At 40.3% G+C, this 20,420-nt stretch overlaps 1 protein-coding gene across 1 annotated transcript; it reads left to right on the forward strand.

Annotated features, from left to right (window-relative positions):
• Positions 1-12,090: 12,090 nt before the first annotated feature.
• LOC131246977 (S-type anion channel SLAH1-like) lies at positions 12,091-18,709 on the forward strand (the record flags this gene model as incomplete). Its single annotated transcript, XM_058247429.1, has 2 exons — positions 12,091-12,837; positions 18,452-18,709. Coding segments are annotated over 2 exons (1,005 nt in total), but the record flags the coding sequence as incomplete, so codon positions are not given.
• Between the last annotated feature and the right edge of the window lie 1,711 nt (positions 18,710-20,420).

Below are 20,420 nucleotides of genomic sequence, written 5' to 3' on the forward strand. Positions count from 1 at the left end.
TGAATTCTTGGATCATATCAAAGTGAACTACCTTTTCTCTCCATCAATTACATGGCTCCTTCTCCTCCAATCCTCACCATTCATCCATCCAAAATCTACATACAAGTGAAGTGGAGGATAATTATAGGATACTTAATCTGAGAATACTACTCGGGTTTTCAGTTTGTACTAGTGGGACCCATTGTTCGGTGATCCGGACTGTTGATCTAGTGGCACCCATTATTCGGTGATCCAGACTGTTGATCTAGTGGGACCCAATCTCCCAAATTGGAGGAATGCATACATCATCTTTTGGCTTTTTTCAGTTGATTATGGACCTTTCTTGTAATTCTCTTCTTGTACATTGGAAGTCGGATATTCAAGGAACGGATTGTCCTCCTCTCAAGGAGATTTCTGGGGTACTATCCATGCGGGCCCACTGTCTACATTTACGCAGGGAAAGACATGAGGTCGAGGACCGCCTTCCTCAAGAGAATAACGGTTCTGAATCCATGAAAATTCTCTGGACTCCTCCCATAGACTTCTGGAATCCCTGAGAAAGAAAGCAAGCAAAATAAAAAATAAATTCTATAAAATTTGAAATTGATTGATGATTAAAATAAATGAGTTCACAACCCTTTAAGGATACCAAGCAATGGAAGAGAAATCAGAAGCAAAATACAACTAAAACTCCTAGAATTTGCAAATTACAATAAATAGTAAACTTATTATTTATATACAGTTATGATGTCTACTAGTGCGCAAGGTTTTTGGCAAAAAATAGAAAGTATCCTATTTGGCCTCACCAAGTTGTTCTCCTAATTATTATAAGCTCTTTTCATGTTGGGTGCAACTCCTGAAGAGTTATAATGAAACTAAAACTTAGTATTTGTAGTAAAAACGGAATTAAAATAACGGGGTTGGGTGGCTAACGGGGTTGCAAATCCGACTTGCGCAACCTCGCATAACGGGGTTGGGTGGCTAAAGTAGCTCGTTCTACCCCAAAATCATATATTTTACGTCCGGTAACTCATTCTGGATTACGAGATATGCTCGATGTAAGGTCCAATGGTCCAAATCACTTCTATCGTCAACTGAGCCTTTTCTGATCCATCTTGGCCGCGAAGTTGTTCGCGACCCTCTCTACGTCATACATAGACTCAACCATGGCTCCATTGGTACAACCAGAATGCCGTGCATCTTGGGTCGAGGATCATGACAAGTGCTAAGCGGGTTTGCTAGATCCCTGAATGTGGGGCCCACCTTGATGTATGTGACTTATATCCACGCTGTCTATCTATTCGCCATATCATTTTAGGGTGTGATAAAAAAATCAGTTACAAATCTCAGGTGGACCATACCACAGGAAATAGTGGTGATTGACCATTAAAAACTTCTCAGGGGCTACACAAGTTTTGGATCAAGCTGATATTTTTGTGGTCCCTTTATCCAGGTGTGTATGAACTTATCGACAGATTGGATTGGAAATAAACATTTCGGTGGCCCTTACGAAGTTTTTAGTGGTGAGCGTTCAATCACCACTATTTCCTGTGGTGCCCACTTGGGATTTGGATCTGATCCATGTTTAGACTCATACCCTAAAATGATTTGTGGGAACTGATAGACAGCATGGATATAATTCACATTAGTCACGGTGGGCCACACAGTCAGGAATCAATGTGGATATAATTCACATACATCACTATGGGCTCCACAATTAGGGATCCACCGAAACTGCGTCCTGGGTTGACTGTTACGCGTGAAAGCGGCTAAAGATTTTGGTAGCCTAGCTTTGTTTAAAATGAAATGAGTCTGGTTTCTTTATTATTAGAATAAGTGTTGTAAATTTATGTTTCAATATACCAAAAATATCAAAAATAAAAATATTTCACTAGGCTGAATCACGTATAAAATACGTTGTTCTTAAAGCATGATTCGCCCCCTTATTAACTATTGATGGGTTACAGGCGAATTACTTCTAGGATAAGACAAGCCTTATCAGGATCCAGCGTGTAGCAATCACGATAGGTCCATTGAGGAACAATTTTAACGCAGCAGATTTCTTCTGGCAGACTTAAATGATAGAGATGATCAAAGTATTCTATGATGGAGATATGGATGGTGTATTGAGATGATGAAATCGGACTGGAATGGTCCAGTTTATATAGGCATCAGGTATAGCACCGTTGCTGTGTGGTATTCAATGGTCCAACACGTTTGAAAAATATTTTTGACCGTTGTCAATTAGTCCTAAATGTTTCTGGTTGTCAGATCAGAAGATCTGATCGTTGGATCATCCTGGCCCATCCGTTTTCGGACCGTATGCGCACGTGCGAAGTGCAAAGTGCGCCATCTAGCGCCACTACAGCCACACTGCCTCACTGCCCGTGCCTGTGCTCGAGCCTAAGTGGGTGTGCGCGTGTGTGCGTGCGTGCGTGTGTTCCAGTGCTATGCACTAGAACATGCAACCGAGTATCACCTCCTCCAAAACCTCCAAGTAAGAATACTCTTCACAACATCTCATATAAACCACAAAACTATTCTTTGCATTTTTGATGTAGGACAATGCACACACACCACACTTTTTAATTCAAAAAATTCAAAAAACGTTTTGGCGGGAAATTCCTGTAATTTTGAAATTTTGAAATTTTCATTTTATTATTTTTAAAAACCACTGATTTTCAACAATAAGTTTATTTTGCAAAGGTTTCTTGAGGGGGCACTTTTGGTGTGTGTACCATACCCATGGCCCTACACTCCCCATTGTGAAAGTTGGCTACTCCAAAACCAAAGCTAGCTCATTCAGCCATCACCTGAATTAAGAGGTTTTTGGGTGATTGTCCATTGTTTTAGGGCAAGCGGATTGGATGGTGTATGTAGCAATATAGCGGGTGTAGATATGTGTCGTGTGAAGATAAGCACCGACGCTCCTTGAGCTCCGAGTTGTAAGAACGGTTCGAAGGAGATCAAAGTTACATGGCCCCCATAGTGATGTATTTTTTATATCCACACTGTTCATCCATTTTCTGAGATCATTGTAGAGCATTATTCAAAAAATGAATCATATCCAAAGTTCAAATGGATGATAATGATTTTCACTGTTAAAAACTACATAGGGCCCACTATAATGTTTATTTTCCATCCAATTTATTAATAAGGTCAAAAATACATGGATGAAGAGGAAAATCAAATTTCAAATTGATCTGAAACTTCTGTGACCCCAAGAGGGTTTCATTGGTAGACGTTCAATCCCCCACTGCTTTTTGCAGTGTGGTCCACTTTATCTTTAGATCTATCTTATTTTTTGGCTAAAGCCTTAAGGCGAGCTCGCCAAATGGATGAACGGTTTGGATATAACACATACCTCACAATGAGACCAACGGAACTTGCTGATGTCAATACACCAACTATATAGCTGCTGTGTGGTATACCAGCCAATCCGCCTCCTATTTTCTGCTGGTCTGACGTACCTAATGACCGGATAGTTTTACTTTTCCAGGCCTGTGATCATCAAGATTGTGCTCAGTCAATGGACGGGTTGGATGGTGGAAGCAGTACGTGATGGGGTCGACCTAGTCAGATTGGGTTTGGAAGCCGATTCGCTATGGGATACCCCTGTGGCACGATGTGGCCCAAGCTCTATGTGGCCTACTTCGATCCATGTTGTCCATCCGTCTTGCATGATTATTTTAGGGCATGACCCCAAAAATGATGCAGATTCAAAGCTCAAGTAGATCACATGACAGAAAATAGTAGAAATTGAATGACCACCGTTGTAAACTTCTTTGGGGTGAACGCCTCCTCCTGTGCAAGTAAGCTTAATTATATTTGTGTTTTCCCTTATTTGGTCTGTGTGACTGTGAACGCCTCCTCCCACGCGACTGTAACAGTGCCTTTACTTCTGTAACTTTGGTATTAATTTATTAGTGTGTATAGAATATATTATTGACTCATATATAAAAATACATTGATTCGGAGATTTACAACTTAATTAGAAACCGTAGAATCGTTCAAGGATAAGAGAATCTCACAATTCCCTAACTTAAGTGATTCTTGTGGTTGGTCTACGACCATATATTTCGAGTAGGGGCCCCGATGACAAAAAAGGAAGGAAATATGTACCATTTTCTGTTCGCATAATGTGCGGTCTTTACTTTATAAGATTTCGTAGTTTTTTTTTTTTGGATATTAAACAAAATTTCATTATTTTTATATTTGGTTATACTTCGTATAACCCATAAAGGTCGGAGATATGAAATAAGACAAAAAGAAACCATCTACCCTTACATCACAGAGCTAAGTGACCCCGAGTAAGTGATTCAAGTGAAAAATGCAGTGAATAAAATAAAATGCGAACTACGCTTTATGAAGTTAAATAACACTAGGTAGGTAAATAAAATAAAAATATAGTAAATAAGATATAGTACAAACTAACATTTACTAATAAAGTAAAAGAAACTAAAAAATGAAGAATATTATAAAATGAGATGGAAGGAAATATGAATGTAATTGATACACTTTGGATGTGTGGAGTGGAATACGACTTAAATGGAAGTAAATAAATTTTTAGCTCCAGTTACTTTTTTAATGATCTTTTTTGCCTTCGATGTTGGGTAGCATGTTGGTATATATGTTGAAAATCTTTAAGGTACCTCGGCTAGCACTTCTGGGTGAACTCCAACTTTCGGATTCTCTCTGTATTTTTCTACATTTCTTTATACTCTCTATTTCTTTTCGTTTCACTTTCTCCTTCTCTGTCTCACTATAAACATTAGCAACTGCAATTTTCTGCTACAAATTTTAAGATAGACGTAATTTTTAGGATGGTTTTGTGGGTGCCACTGTTTAATTTTTTAAATAATATATTATGTCTTATGTTTGACATGTAGTGAATATTTTAATATATAATATAAAATATATGATATATATAATTTAAAAGTAACAATGACTTTATTAATAATTATTTTATAATAAATATTTACATATAATTATTTATATAAAAGTAATGATTAGTTTAAGATATTAGTTTTTGTATTTTTTTTTAACAACTTGTTTACTTGTTGTATTTGATTCATTGTCCGTCCATTTTCAGTAATCTTAGTTTCATTGGAAAGATAATCAGATAAGCTTCCTAATAAGACCAGGATCACTTCGATCGGACCCCGTGTGACCTGTCGAAAGTACGGCCGTTCAATATATGAGAATAGTTGTCTACAATTTAATCGATTGTCCGTTTTCGATCATCTTAGGCTCATTGGAAATGTCACCTGATAAGTTTTTCAATGGAACTAAAATTACTTCAATTGCACCCCGTTTGACTATTCTAAAGTGCAACCAGAGTTTTAACGGCTTTAACCACTCGGTAATGTGTTGTTTTGATAAACGGGTTAGATCTTCTTCATCGTCGCCTAAATTGGAATAAACTTGAGTTCGTTAGGAAGATCATTTAACTACTTTTCCAATGAATTATAAATTATATTGATCCGTCAAACTTTACTTTTAATAACACCATGACTACTTTATGTACAAGGACGACCATACTTTCCTCAATCTTGAATATGTGACTTTTGACATCTTAACACAATATTATTAGGGAGGACAATGTAATATAGAGAGTGATCTTTAGGTAGTTAAAGTTAGAGCTGGGCACGAGATGACTTGACCTGACTAACTCGACTTGTCCGACTCGATCCGAACTGCATGAGTGAGTTGGTTCGAGCCGAGTAGGCTTCGCCAAATTCGAATTCAAACCGAGTCGAGTTCGAGTTACCCAGTACTCAACCCGACTCGATCCAGTTGGACTCAACTCGATCTGAAATCCGACTCGAATCAAATTCGAGTATATACATACATACATACATACATACATATTTTTAAGTATTTCTAAACTTACCCGCCGCACCCGAACCCCGATCTGAACCCAAACTCTCTCTCTCTCTCTCTCCCTCCTTCATCCACATCCTCTTCCAAACCTGGCCGCCACCCACCACCATCACCACCCTCCTCCTCCTCCTCCTCCTCCTCCTCTCTCTCTCTCTCTCTCTCTCTCTCTCTCTCTCTCTCTCTCATCTCTCAATCCGACTCAGTGCCAAGTCAACTTGACTCGGTTCTTTTGACCGGTTCGGATTCGGTCTGGATTAGTTCAGGGCATACTGGACTTGGTATCGAGTTGGGTCAAGATCGGATTAGGCATATTTCAAAACCAGATTGACTCGGGTTAGCCCTAACTCGGTCCGACTCGACTCGATGCCCAACTCTAGTTAGAATTTATTTTTTTTTTCACACATTAGTTGCTACGCACAGAGAGTTCCAGGGGTTTTAGAGTTTGAATGCAACACCGTGATCAGATCATTATTGGATTTGGTGTTAGATGATTGGGTCCATTGGTTGTCTCCGGGATGTGGCAAGGATATTACCTGTTTGACCTGTTTGGATTTTCAATAATTTCTAAGTCAATCAGAAATAATATTATTGAAGTCAACCTAAAATTGAAGGAACGACTTATCCTCATTTTAGGTGGGGTGTCCGTATAAATCTTATGAAAAAATTGGATGGCAAATAAAACATTACCATAGGCCTAATAAAATTTCAAATAGTAGACATTCAATCCCCACAGTTTGCAGTATTCGGTTCCACTTGAGCTTTGGATTGCATCATTTTTGGGCTCAACTCATAAAATGAGCTGGCAGAATGGATGGACAACATAGATAAAACACATAAATCACGATGAATTCTACTGAGCTCGCGTGCCACAGCCAGTCCAGTTCCTTCTTAGAATAAGCTTACTGTACAGGTACTTGCAGAAGAACTGGCCTTAACAATGTAACAAGTATATGCATGAATTCAAATGGAGGTCAGATCCATTACATTTGTAGTAAACAAGCTTAAGGTATAAAACCTAATCATATGTACGTAAAACGTATCTGCATACCTCTAAAATGTATTTATATTTCCGTAAAAAACTTGAACGTTTTGGGTAGTTATCCATCGTTCTCTACTGTTACCATGGGGGCCACTCTTAACTTTCTGGGCAACCATATGCTGATGCATGCTGGCGGGGATTAGGTGAGTTCTGTAACAACTTAGTGGGTGAGTCCATGAACGTGGGGCCCACCTTAATGTATATGTTGTACATCCAAGCTGTCCATCTATTTTACTTGCTTATTTTAGAGTTTGATCCAAAAAAATGAAGCAGATTAAATTTCAGATAAACAACACCAAAAAACGTAATTGATCATTAAAGAGCTTTTTATGGGCCACCAAAGTTTCGAATCAAGCTGATATTTGTATTTTCCTTTCATCTAGATCTATGTGGCCTTATCAACAGGTTAGATGGAAAATAAACATTATTGTGGTCCCAGGAAGATTTCAACTGTCCGTATCATTATTCACACTGTTTCCTGTGTTGTAGTCCGCTTGAGCCATTGATCTGCTTCATTTTTTGGATAATGCACTAAAATGAACAGATAAAACAGATGGACGACTTGGATATACAACACACACATCAATGTGGGCCCCGCTATAAGGGATTCACCCACTGTGCTGTTTCCCGGACTCACCTAACCTGCAAACGGTGTATGCACCCACTGCAGTGGGCCCCACACTCAGCTACTAACACGCAGGTGAACCGTGGTAGATGAAATCACCCTTGCTTTATTTATCTTATACAGAATAAAGACAAACCGAACCCCTTGACATTGGATGAAAATGAAATCAACGGTTTCCTTTTTTTAGGAAGCAATTGATTACTGTAACTGAACTACAAAAACTACACATGTGGGACATTTTCACAACATCTGGACCTTTCTTCGATGGACCTACCTTTGGGGTCGGCCAAAAAATCAGACTGCTGGTATGAGCCGCCTATCAATTCGCCTACTGGGCACTGAAAAATACGGGAAAAAAAGGATTAAGGTTCACAATGTGAAGCCTTCAGGCTCTGAGGGTCAAGATTACCAGAACGATGTGATTCTTGAGACATTTCACGTGGGACCCAGCTGCATGATGATGACTCTTATGGCCTGTTTGGATACACCATCATAAGTAACGTTTTTTATTTTTAATTTTTTAATAAAAAATAGTTTGGTAACCACCTTGGTATAAAAGTAACTTGTTAACTTAAATTTAATAGCCGAAGTAAAATATTTTTTTTCTTCTTTTCTTACTTTTCACTTCTTTTACTCTCTTACTCATTTTTCTATATCATGGATGGTATATATTGAAGGTGGAGTATGCACAATGGATGGTCCACATTAAAGGTGGGCCTACAGTAAGAATTCTATAAGGTGTGCCTAATTGATCAACGATCTAGATCTACCTAGGGGTTGGATATTATGAACGGTTATATTGATGGACCTCACTAAAGTTGTGATTAATCTAAACTCATGTAAATGATGGTGTGCTTCAACTGTGCTACATGCAAAGAGTTACAATTGGACTAAGAATGTTAAAATTGGTGTGGAGCCTTAAGAGAGGAGTTTCAATGGTTTACAAACTCTTTTTCTCACGTAACTATTTAAACCGCTCCCTAAGCCCGCACATGTTACAAGCTTTCCTTCCCATCTAAGTACTTCTCTAAAGCTAGTGTAATGTATGGAAGATCCTGACTATCTCCGAAATAACTTTCCAATGAGGTACGCCTTTTATTCACTTTATATATTTGATGTATAGTGCGATCCATTTCAAAATCTCAATAAAGTTTGTTTGTTTTTTGTTTTTCGGTTTTTTTTTTTTTTAATTTTTTGTTTTGTTTTGTCTTGTTTTGTTTTTTTTTTTTTTTTTTTTTTTTTTTTTTGTTTTTTTAGTTTTGTTTTGCTTTGTTTTGTTTTACAACCGATATTAGAGCCATCTATGCATTGATTATGGCATATCCTTTAAGTAAATGTGTTTTTCACAGACCTTTAGGACTAGAATTCCCGAGATCAGCGCCGAATTCCAGCGATAGCCCTGGTAGCGTCTACATGGCAATAGTGACGACTAACCGTAAAATTGAAAATCAAAAGTCATAGTAATTACAGGCATTGTTGGACAACCAGATGTTGCCGAAATTCGGCATCTTGTATAAGGGGTGGCTTCAGACTCCAGTATACAGTGGGGACAATGACAATGACATGGGTTTCCCTTGGAAGTCAGATTTCAGCAAATTGACAAGGGTTAAACCCTATTAAGGTGGATTGTGGCAGGGTTCACCTCTATTTCCTTGTCTATTATTTCCTTTCCAGAATACAATGTCCAGGGCGGCATGGGCCGCCATTGATAACTACATAGAGGGTTTTTAAAACCCATCAACGATATAAAAACGGGGCAGGGGGAACTTGAGTCTTGAATCCTGTGGTGCGATTTATACATATTATAACTAAATAATTTAAATTTCTCATTTTCAAAGGAGAATTACAAGCACTAAAATTTATTTAAAGTGAAGATCTCTAAGTTGGATCACATGATAAGTATTCTAATCACATATCAAGTTTCACATAAGGACCTACTTATTGGAGTCTTATTACAATTTCAACAAGACAAAAGGCATATAAAACTATTTTGAAGCAGCTAGCTCTTCCACGGGCAGACAGGGTCACTCATCCCAAGGATCGTCAGCTGAATCTCTACATCCTCATGATTTTGTGCTACTGGTTCATCTCCTGTGATATCTGTTGGTTTCACAAGTAGATGTTGAGCTAGCCAGGCCTAGTGATAAGTTCCCACCATAGTTTCACTATGTAGGGATCATAGACAGGCAAACATACATATAATGGACATATAGTAAGAATAAACACATCAAGAGGTTCCAAACCAGTATACAGTCTTGAGGCTCGAAAGAAGAGAAGAATGGTCATCCACAACATGTGTGGACATAATACGTTACTCATCACAAGGCTTTTAAATGCTAAGCCAAATGGCATCATCCGTAACATGTGCATGCATTAATTAAAAGAAAAGAGTCCCTCATCACCCAGTCTAAAAATAAGGACTAAATGGCATCATCTGTAATTAATGTCATGAATTTCAGCCCCTGACATTCCAGGTTAACACTTTTATCTTTTAGAATACAGTCATCTAATCCAACAGTATAATTCACTCAATTGGGTACTCAAAATACTTGCACAAAATCTACTAAATGTCTGAAAACTCTAAATAACTACTCCAAAGATAATAACGAAGCGGAAACATGTTGGAACTATGCACCTACTCATCAAAAATTTGGAAGTATGATACTTCCTCTACCAGGTCCACATAAGCCTCACCTCAGACCTGCATCAATAACATCTTGTTTAATTTAAAATACCATCCTAAGAGAGAATCAGTGATTAACTCAATGTTACCATTCTCCCAGGTTACTCACACTACCAACACAAATCAAATATAAATAATGAAAGCACAATATAATAAACAATTTTCTAATCTAGTTAATTAAATGTATGCATGTGATGATATGCGAATGCATGTCCCGGAAAAGAACTGATAATGATATGACTTGTCACCAAAATCACCCGCAAAATAATTAAATAAAATAAAAAATAATATGACTCATCACCAATATTATTTGCAAATGTAATGATATATATGTCTTAATCAATCCTTTATTAATCTATTTACAACCAGGCCTATAAGAAAAACTAAGATATTACAAGATGAATCCTAAACGTAGGGCTCACTTCATTGCATGCATTGTATATCCATGTTGTCCATATGTTTTTCCAGCTTATTTTAGAGCATGTTTCCAAAATTAATCAAATAAAAATTTCGGGTGGCCCACACTAAAGGACCATTAAAAACCTTTTGTGGGCCACAAAAGTTTTGGATCAAACTGATAATTCTTTGGTCCTTTCATCTAAGTCTGTTTGACCTTATCAAGGGTTAGATGGTCAACAAACATTAAAAATGAACCCTAGAAAGTTTTTAATGGTGGGCTTTCAATGAAGTCCACCTGAAACTTTAATATTCTTTAATTTCAGGACCATTTTCGGGACCACACCCTAAAATAATATTATGGAAAACATATGGCGTGAATATCTAATGCATGCATCGAGGTAGGCCCTACTGTCAGGGTCGCAACCACATTGCTGTTTGAGGGGTCGCAGCTAACTCGCCCTCCGCAGTTTGCTGGTTAACCCAACACCAGCCAGCTAACTGGTGTCAAAGCTATATGGCCCAGCATGATGTAAATGTTTTATCCACTCTGTCTATTCCCTTTTATAACATATTTTAGGACATGACCACAAAAATGAAGCAGATCCAATGCTTAAGTGGACCACACTACAGGGAAATAAAGGGAATTGAACACTTATCATTGAAAACTTCTTTAGGCCCACATCATTGCTTATTTTCCATCCAACCTGTTCTTAAAGTCATGTATCAATGGATGAAGGGAAAACATAAATATCAGCTTCATCCAAAACTTCTTTGGCTTCCAACTACTTTTCAATGGTAAGTGTTCAATTCCCACTGTTTCATGTGGTGTGGCCCACTTGAGCTTTGTCTCTACAATATTCTTAAGGTCATGCTAAAATAAGCTAGAAAAATGTATGGACGGCAAGGATAAAACACATACATCATCGTGTAACCCACATAGGTTTGACACCAACTAGCAAACGGTGTCCGTTCCCATGGGAGTGCAATTCGCCACTAACGGGCAATTTGATAGCATTATAGAAAGAAATTCTAATACATGTGAAATGGGGGCCCCACGAAGATGAATCCTCTTCAGATCACCGCACGATGTTTACATAACCCAAGGAAAATTGAAACAAAGATACCTACAAGCTCGAAAGACACGCTCCGACAAGCCGAGCCAAGTCGAACTTTTCTACTGGCGTCACCTACCACTCTTTTTCACTCATCGTGACAACTCGTATGAGTCCAAATAAAAGCCAACCACGCGCGCGCACACGTGAGAATGAAATGAACTCCAACGGCTTAGAATTTCAAACCCCACTCTACAAATACATGCATTCATGCAAGGGACAAACCACGAATTTCTCTCCCTCACTCCATTTCATACCAATGGAAGAGAACCGATCTCAACCACAAATCCAGATCACTATCGACACCTGCACTGATTCCCCACAATCAAATGGAAGCACTGTGGCCCACATGATTCGATCAGAACCATCCATCTTGATGAGAATTGATGCAGGTCACTTCCGCATAAGCCTCTCTCTTTGCAGCCAGGCTTTGCTATGGAAGACACTCAGAGAACCGTCCGATGACATGCACGCTATCCATCACCTCATCAGCAAACTCCCATCAACGGCTTTCATCATCTTTTGGTCTGCTTCTCTCTTCGTTCTCCTCTCCCTCTTTCTACTCTACATACTAAGATGCTTCTTCCACTTCCATATGGTGAAAGCTGAGTTCTTGGATCATATCAAAGTGAACTACCTTTTCGCTCCATCCATTTCATGGATCCTCCTCCTTCAATCCTCACCATTCATCCATCCAAAATCTACATACTACGTCGTGCTTTGGTGGGTCTTCATGGTCCCAATACTAGCTTTAGATGTGAAGATCTACGGTCAGTGGTTCACCAAGGGAACGTTCTTATCAATGGTGGCGAACCCCACGAGCCACATATCAGTGATTGGGAACTTGGTGGGGGCCAGGGCAGCAGCCCAGATGGGGTGGAAAGAGTGTGCGATGTGTATTTTCTCTATCGGCATTATTCATTATCTTGTGCTGTTTGTAACGCTCTATCAGGGATTCTCGGGGAGTGACCGGCTTCCGGTGAAACTACGGCCTGTTTTCTTCTTGTTCTTTGCTGCACCAAGCACGGCAAGCTTGGCATGGGATTCGATCTCTGGTACTTTTGGTACTCCTTCCAAGATGCTATTCTTTCTCTCAATGTTCCTCTTTGCATCGCCGGTGAGTTATACAAGTGATGTGAAGGAATTACAGTTACAGGATCCATAATATGAGGATGCTGTTTAGGTTTTCAGTTTGTACTGGTGGGACCCATTGTTTCGTGATCTGGACTGTTGGTCTAGTGGGACCCAGTCTCCTAGATTGGAGGAATGCATCCATCCTCTTTGGAAACGGATTGGCTAGCTACTCCCCCTGCCACCAGCCAATGGCTGGTGGTGGGTGCTCTGTGGGCCCCACAATGATGTATGTGCTTCATCCATGCCGTCCATCTATTTTTCTAGATCATTTCATGATATGAAGTAGAAAATGAGTTATATCTCAATCTCAAGTGGACCACATTACAGGAAAGAGTGTTGAATGAACGTTTACCATTAAAAACTTTTTGGGTGCCATAAAAGTTTTGGATCAAGCTGATCTTTGATTTTTCCCTTCATCTGGGTCTGTATGACCCTAATCAACAGATTTGATGTCAAATAAACAGTACAGTGGGCTTTAGGAGGATTTTAATGGTGGATATCCAAAACTATTGTTTTCCTGTGACGTGGTCTACCTGAGATTTATATCCCTCTCATTTTTTGGATGAGGCCCTAAAATGATCGGTAAAAATGGATGAAGTGACTGGATAAAACACATACATCATGGTGGGGCCCACATAGCACCGACCATCAGCCACGGGCTGGTGGCAGGGGGAGTAGCCAATCCGATTCCATCATCTTTGTCCCTTTTCAGATGAATATGGACCTTTCTTGTAATTCTGTCCATTGCAAGAGGATATTGAAGGGAACGGATTGTCCTCCTCTAAAAGAGATTTTTGGAGTGGGGCCACCGCGATGTTGGTGAAAAATCCACCCTGTCCATCCGTTTTTGTACATGAGACCGAAAAGGAGGTGGTTCAAAAACCCAACTGGGTCACACGAGAGGGATGACTGGGGAAAGGAGTGCCTACCATTGAAACCTTTCTGGACTCTACCTTGTTGTTTATATGCCATCGAAACTCTTTATAAGGTCATTCCCATTGGGATTAAGTGAAAAAAACAAAATATTTGGCCTGATACAAGACTTTTATGTCCATAAAAATGTTTCAACAGCGTTTACTGAATCTCCACTGTTTCCTCTTGTGTGGCTGAATTGAGTTTGGATACTCCTAATTTTTGGTATAACGTGCTAAAATGATCTCGCGAAGCGGATGGACGGGGTGGATTTTTCACCAACATCTCTGTGGGCCCCAGCTAGCATCCTTGCGCAGGAACTTCCTGCCAAAGGATTTCGCAGGAAATCCGCGTCCTTTCATGGTGGGCCCACCGGACTAGCGGTCCTATGTAGACTCAACCACGGTCTCGCGTGTACCAACCGGAATACCGTGCATCGTGGGTCTAGGATCTTCAGAAGGGCTGTGCAACTTCCGTGGATCCCTGACTGTGGGCCCATCGTGATGTATATGTCTTGTATCCACGCCGTCCATCTGTTTCTACAGATCATTTTAGGCAATGAGACCAAAATTAGAGTAGATCCAAAGCTCAAGTGGACTACACCAAAGGAAAAAGTGGTGATTGACAATAAAAAAAACTTCTCTTGGCCACAAAAGTTTTGGATCAAGCTGATATTTTTGTGGTCCTTTCATCCAGGTGTGCATGATCTTATCAACAGGTTGGATTGGAAAGAAACATTCCGGTGGCTCCCAAGAAGTTTTTAATGGTGAGCGTTCAATCACCACTGTTTCCTGTGGTGTGGCCCACTTGAGATTTGGATCTGCTGCATGTTTAAATTCATAGCCTAAATGATTTGGCGAAATGGATGGACAGCATGGATATAATACATATAGAGCACGGTGGGCCCCACAGTCAGGGATCCACCGAACCCGGGTCCTGGTTCGACCATCTTCACAAGTGAAAGCGATGAATGATTTTACTAGCAGTAGCTTTATCTCTATTTAAAAATGAAATTAGTCTGTTTTCTTTACCAGTAGAATAAGCTTATCCTGCATATGTTACTTGAGGGCCCCACTTTGGGGACGTGGATTGCCTCCTACCCCGCCCGTCTCCAGCTGGGAACGGGCAGGAGCATTGAGTGGCCACGGTTATGTATGGGTCTTATCCCACCGTCCATCCATGTTTTTCCTAATCATTTTAGGGCATAAGCCCAAAAATAAGACAGATTCAAGGCTCAAGTGGATTAAGCAATAGGGATGGAGCTGATATTTATGTTTTATCTTCATCCCATGTCTATGTAAAATAAACATCAAGGTGTGCCCTAGAAAAGTTTCAATGGTGAGAATCATTATCACCGCTGCTTCCTGTGGTGTGGTCCACTTGAGCCTTGGATCTTCCTAAATTTTCAGCCTATCCCTTAAAATGATACCAAAAAAAGCGGATGAACCGTGTGGATAAGACCAATGCACCACGGTGGTCACTCAAAGCTGGGACGCAATCCACGTCCCCACTTTGGTGTGTACGGTGACATTGACCATGTCCCCACTTCCCCCAAAGTCGGACACCCCAAAATAAGGCTCATCCCACCATTATATGGACCACCTACTTGAAACAAGAGGTCATTGAGTGGTTGTCCATTGTTTTTCGCGGTGTGGCCTACATAATGATGGGATACTCTTAATTTTCCAGACTGTCACCATCGTAATTGGGCTCAGGTAATGGTCAACCGTGGAAACACAGCGAGGTGCATAAGAAGGTTAGGAAGCGGATATCCCTGTGGAACGACATGGACCAAGCTCTGGGCAGTGCACCATGATTTGTGTGCTTTATCCGCAAAATTCATCCATTTTACAACATTTTAGGGCACTAGCCCAAAATTAATATAGATTCAAAGCTCAAGTGGACCACAAGGTAGAAAATAGTGGAAACCGAACTCTGCCGTTATAAACATCTTGCCGCGAGAGAAGTTTTGAATTAAGCCTATATATATTTGTGTTTTCCCTTCATCCAGGCCTGTGTGACCTTATGAACAGGTTGGATGGCAAATAAAACATTACTGTAGACCTTAAGAAGTATTATAAGGTGGGCATTCAATCCCCACTATTTACAGTGATATATTCTCCTACGAGCACTGCAGCTGCATCGTTTTTGGGCTCATATCCTAAAATGAGCTGGCAAGATGGATGGACTGTGGATACAACACATAAATCACAGTATAAAACAAATAAATAACAGTAGACCTCATTGAACTCAGGCCACTTCCTGCCACATGGATTTCCCTGAGGCGGGTGCCACAGCCAATCCGCATAGAATAAGCTTATTGTAGAGGTACTCACAGAAGAACCAGCCTTTAAAATGAAATAAGTATTAATTGAAATGGAAGTCCGATATTTTACAACTGTTGTAAATTAACTCAACATATAAAACTTACTCATGTGTACACGTATGGGCATACAGCTCTATAACTTATTTGTAATATTAATTTCTATAAAAAATTGAGTGTTTTGGGTAGTTAATCAGTCATTCTCTACTGTTACTGTGGGCCCACTTCAAATTATTGGGCAACCCTGCTGATGCATGCGGGGCGATTAGGTGACTTTTGGGTAACAACTTAGTGGGTGAGTCTGCGGGCCCCACCTTGCACTGTCCATCTGTTTTACTTACTCGTTTTAGGGCATGATCCAGAAAATGAAGCAGATAGGTGGACAACACTAAGGAAGTAATTGGCCATTGAAGAACCTTATATGGGCTATGAAAGTTTTGAATCAGTCTGATATTTGTATTTTGCCTTCAGCAATGTCTGTGTGACCTTATCAACCGGTTGGATGGCAAATAAATGTTACTGTGGGTCCTAGGAAAGTTTCAATGGTCTGTTTCATCATCAACGCTATTTCCTTTGTTGTAGTCCACTTGAGTTTTTGATGTACTCTAGTTTTTGGGTCACGCACTAAAATGAACAGGCAAAATAGATGGACCGTGTGGATATACAACACACACATTGAGGTGGGACCCACTGTCAGGAATTCACCTAACCTGCAAACGATGTATGCACTCACTGCAGTGGCCCCACGCTCAACTACTAACACGCATCGTATGCGAACCGTCGTCGATGAAATCACCCTGCTTTATTTATCTTATACAGAGTAGAGACAAACCTAAACCCTTGACCTTGGATTAAAATGAAATCGACCGGTTTCTTTTTTAAGGAAGCAATTGATTACTATAGCCGAACTGCAAAAACCACACGTGTGATATTTTCATAACATCTGGACCTTCCTTCGATGGACCTACCATTGGGGTCGGCCAAAAAATCACACTAGTCGGATGAGCCTACAAATTCGCTTACTGGGCACTGAAAAAAATGGAAAAAAAAGGAAAAAGAAAAAAAAGATTAAAGGCTCACAAAGCGAAAGCTTCAGGCTCGAGAGTCAAGATTACCAGAGCGATGTGATTCTTGAGACATTCCACGTGGGACCCACCTGATGAATGGTCCAGATCCTGTACAAGTTTATCAAGTATAGAGTTATTGGAAGGCAGTGGAATGAGAATTACATCAGCTAACGAGGTAGTTTTTATTTTATTTTTATATATTTTTATATTTTTTATTTTTTTAAAGTACAGAAATGTAAATCTATTTTAATTCGGTAGTTTTTTTTTTGTAAAACGTCCTACTAATGATAGAAGCCGGGTTCCTTCGTCGTGACCAGCAGGCAATTTCCCCGTTGTGTCCCAAGTTTCTACACGTGAAAGCCCATGATTAGTTTATCCTTCCATTGATCTGATGGCCCATCTGATGTGATCTTTGTTCAACCCATAAAAAGTAGGTTCGGGCTAGTCAAGTTGTTTTATGGGAGCTGGTAAAAATTCGAGTCGACCTCGACTTGAACCCAACTTTGTTCAACTCAGATCGAATTAAATTGACCAGGTATAATATAAATACTCGGTCGAGTGCTCAAGCCCTATTTTGAATTTCTAAAACCCCCTCTCCCTTTCCCCATCATCCTCATATTTCTATGACCGAATGCACTCACCCCGCCCCTAACCCTAACCCTAACCCTAACCCTAACCCTCCGTCTCTGACTCTCTCTGTCCGAATGCACGCCCCCACCCATTTCCTCCGAGCTGGCAAGCCCTAAGCCCATCCATGTGTCCGTGTGGACCATGCGCGACCCTAGCTCCAGTCCAATCCGAGCCCATCCATGCCCGCGCGGTGCGCGTCCATCCCTACCTCCAATTCGAGCCCGACCCTGCCTCGAAAGCTCGAGCTTGAACTTGTCTCGAGCCGCCCTGAGCTGCTGACCAAATTCAGTCGAGTTGGCCAGTCAGGTTCGAAGAACGAGTCGGGCCGAGTTCGAATTGGGGTTGACTGCTGGCAGAGTTGAGCCGAGCTGTGCCAAGCTCGACTCAGTTAGACTTGGTGTCTAGCCCCAAGTACATCATTTGAAGTGGGCTCCCATAGATTCTATTAATTACTGAACTATCACTTACCTCTTGATGGATGGTCCTAAATATCGTAATAAACTTTTGTGGCAGATGTCGTGCCTGGATAATTTCACATCAGAAATTAACGGGCCCACATCTCCCATTTCAAATCAAGCTAACCGACTTTTCCATTAACAAGAAGCCTTCAAATGAAATGGACCTTGGGCCTTTCTTGATGGAGTTTTTCTTTTTATTGGAGACAGGGAACGAGACCAGCTCTATTCAAGAAGTCAATGAGGAAGTTCCACGTGGCATGGTGGGCCTATCCATTCCCCCTTACGGTCTTGGCCCTAGCTTCAGCCCAGTACGCCGAAGAAGTAAAAGGTGCCTTGGCCCACCTTCTGATGCTAGTTTTATCCGGCCTCTCCATCATCGTTTGCATGGGCGTCGTCATTTTCACCCTTCTCAACGTTGGGCTCTTCTTACGTCAACACTTCAGTTACATACACGCAGCTGCATGATGATGACTCTCATAGCCTGTTTGTATATATAGGCCTTCATGAGTAACTCCTTTTTATCTTATCTTTTTTTTTTTTTTTTTTTTGAAAATTAAAAATAATTTGGGAACCACCTTTATAAAATAACTTATTACCCTAATTTTAATATCAGTGAGTAAAACATTTATTGCATTTTTAATTTACTTTTTTACTTTTTTTACTCTGGCTCGTTTCTCTACCCCATGGATGGTCCATATAAAAGGTGGTGATGGATGGTCCATATTAAAGGTGGGGCCACGTGATGGATGTCAACATCAAAAGGTGGGCCCTACATGATATTTGTGTTTTCTCTTCATCCTTTATGAATAGGTTGGATGGAAAATAAACATCACGGTGTGCCCTAGAAAAGTTTCAACCTGTCAGAATCATTATCACCGTTGGTTCCTGAGGTGTGGTCCACTTGAGCCTTGGATCTTCCTAAATTTTCAGCCTATCCCTTAAAATGATACGAAAAAAATGGACGAGCAGTGTGGATAAGACCCATGCATCACGGTGTCCACTAAAAGCTCCTGCCCGCTGGTTCCCAGCGGGAGACGTGCCAGGTAGGACGCAATCCGTGTCCCCACTTTGGTGTGTACGGTGGCATCAACCATGTCTCCACTCCCCCCTGAAAGTCGGACACCCCAAAAATAAGGCTCATCCCACCATTATATGGACCACCTGCTTGAAATAAGAGGTTATTGAGTGGTTGTCCATTGTTTTTTGTGGTGTGGCCTACCTAATGATTAGATACTCTTAATTTTCCAGACATGTCATCAATTTAATTGGGCTCAGTTAATGTACGGGTTGGACTGTGGAAACACAGCGTGGTGAATAAGAAGGTTAGGAAGCGATTGCCTGCGGGATATCCACAGCTCTGCGCAGTGCACCATGATTTGTGTGTTTTTTATCCACAGCATTCATCCATTTTGCAATATCAGTTTAGGGCGTTAGCCCAAAAATGATATAGATTCAAAGCTCTAACTAAACCTCTAGGTAGAAAATAGTGGAGATCGAACCCCACCGTTGTAAACTTCTTGTGGGGCCAGGGAAGTTTTGAATCAAGATGTATGTGTGTGTGTGTGTATATTTGTGTTTTCCTTTCATCTAGGTCTGTGTGACCTTATGAACAGGTTGGATGGTAAATAAAACATTACTGTAGACCTGAAGAAGTGTTACAAGGTGGGCATTCAATCCCCACTATTTACAGTGATACGTTCTCCTATGAGCTTGTGTCTGCATCAATTTTGGGCTCATATCCTAAAATGAGCTGGCAAGATGGATGAACTGTGTGGATAAAACACATAAATCACAATATAAAACACAAATAACAGTAGACCTCATTGAACTCAGGCTACTTCCTGCCACATAGTTTTCCCTGAGGCTGGTGCCAATCCGCATAGAATAAGCTTATTGTGGAGGTACTACTAGAAGAACCGGCCTTAAAAATGAAATAAGTATTAATTGAAATGGAAGTCCAATCCTTTACAACTGTTGTAAATTAACTCAGCGTATAAAACTTACTCATGGGTATGTAAAACGTATAGGCATACCTCTATAACTTATTTATAATATTTCTGTAAAAAATTGAATGTTTTGGTTAGTTATATATCAGTCTCTACTGTTACTGTGGACCCATTTCAAATTATTGGGCAACCCTGCTGATGCATGCGGGGCGATTGGGTGAATTTTGGGT

Source organism: Magnolia sinica, chromosome 5 (assembly GCF_029962835.1).
Source record: "Magnolia sinica isolate HGM2019 chromosome 5, MsV1, whole genome shotgun sequence".
In the NCBI taxonomy this organism is placed as follows: domain Eukaryota; kingdom Viridiplantae; phylum Streptophyta; class Magnoliopsida; order Magnoliales; family Magnoliaceae; genus Magnolia; species Magnolia sinica.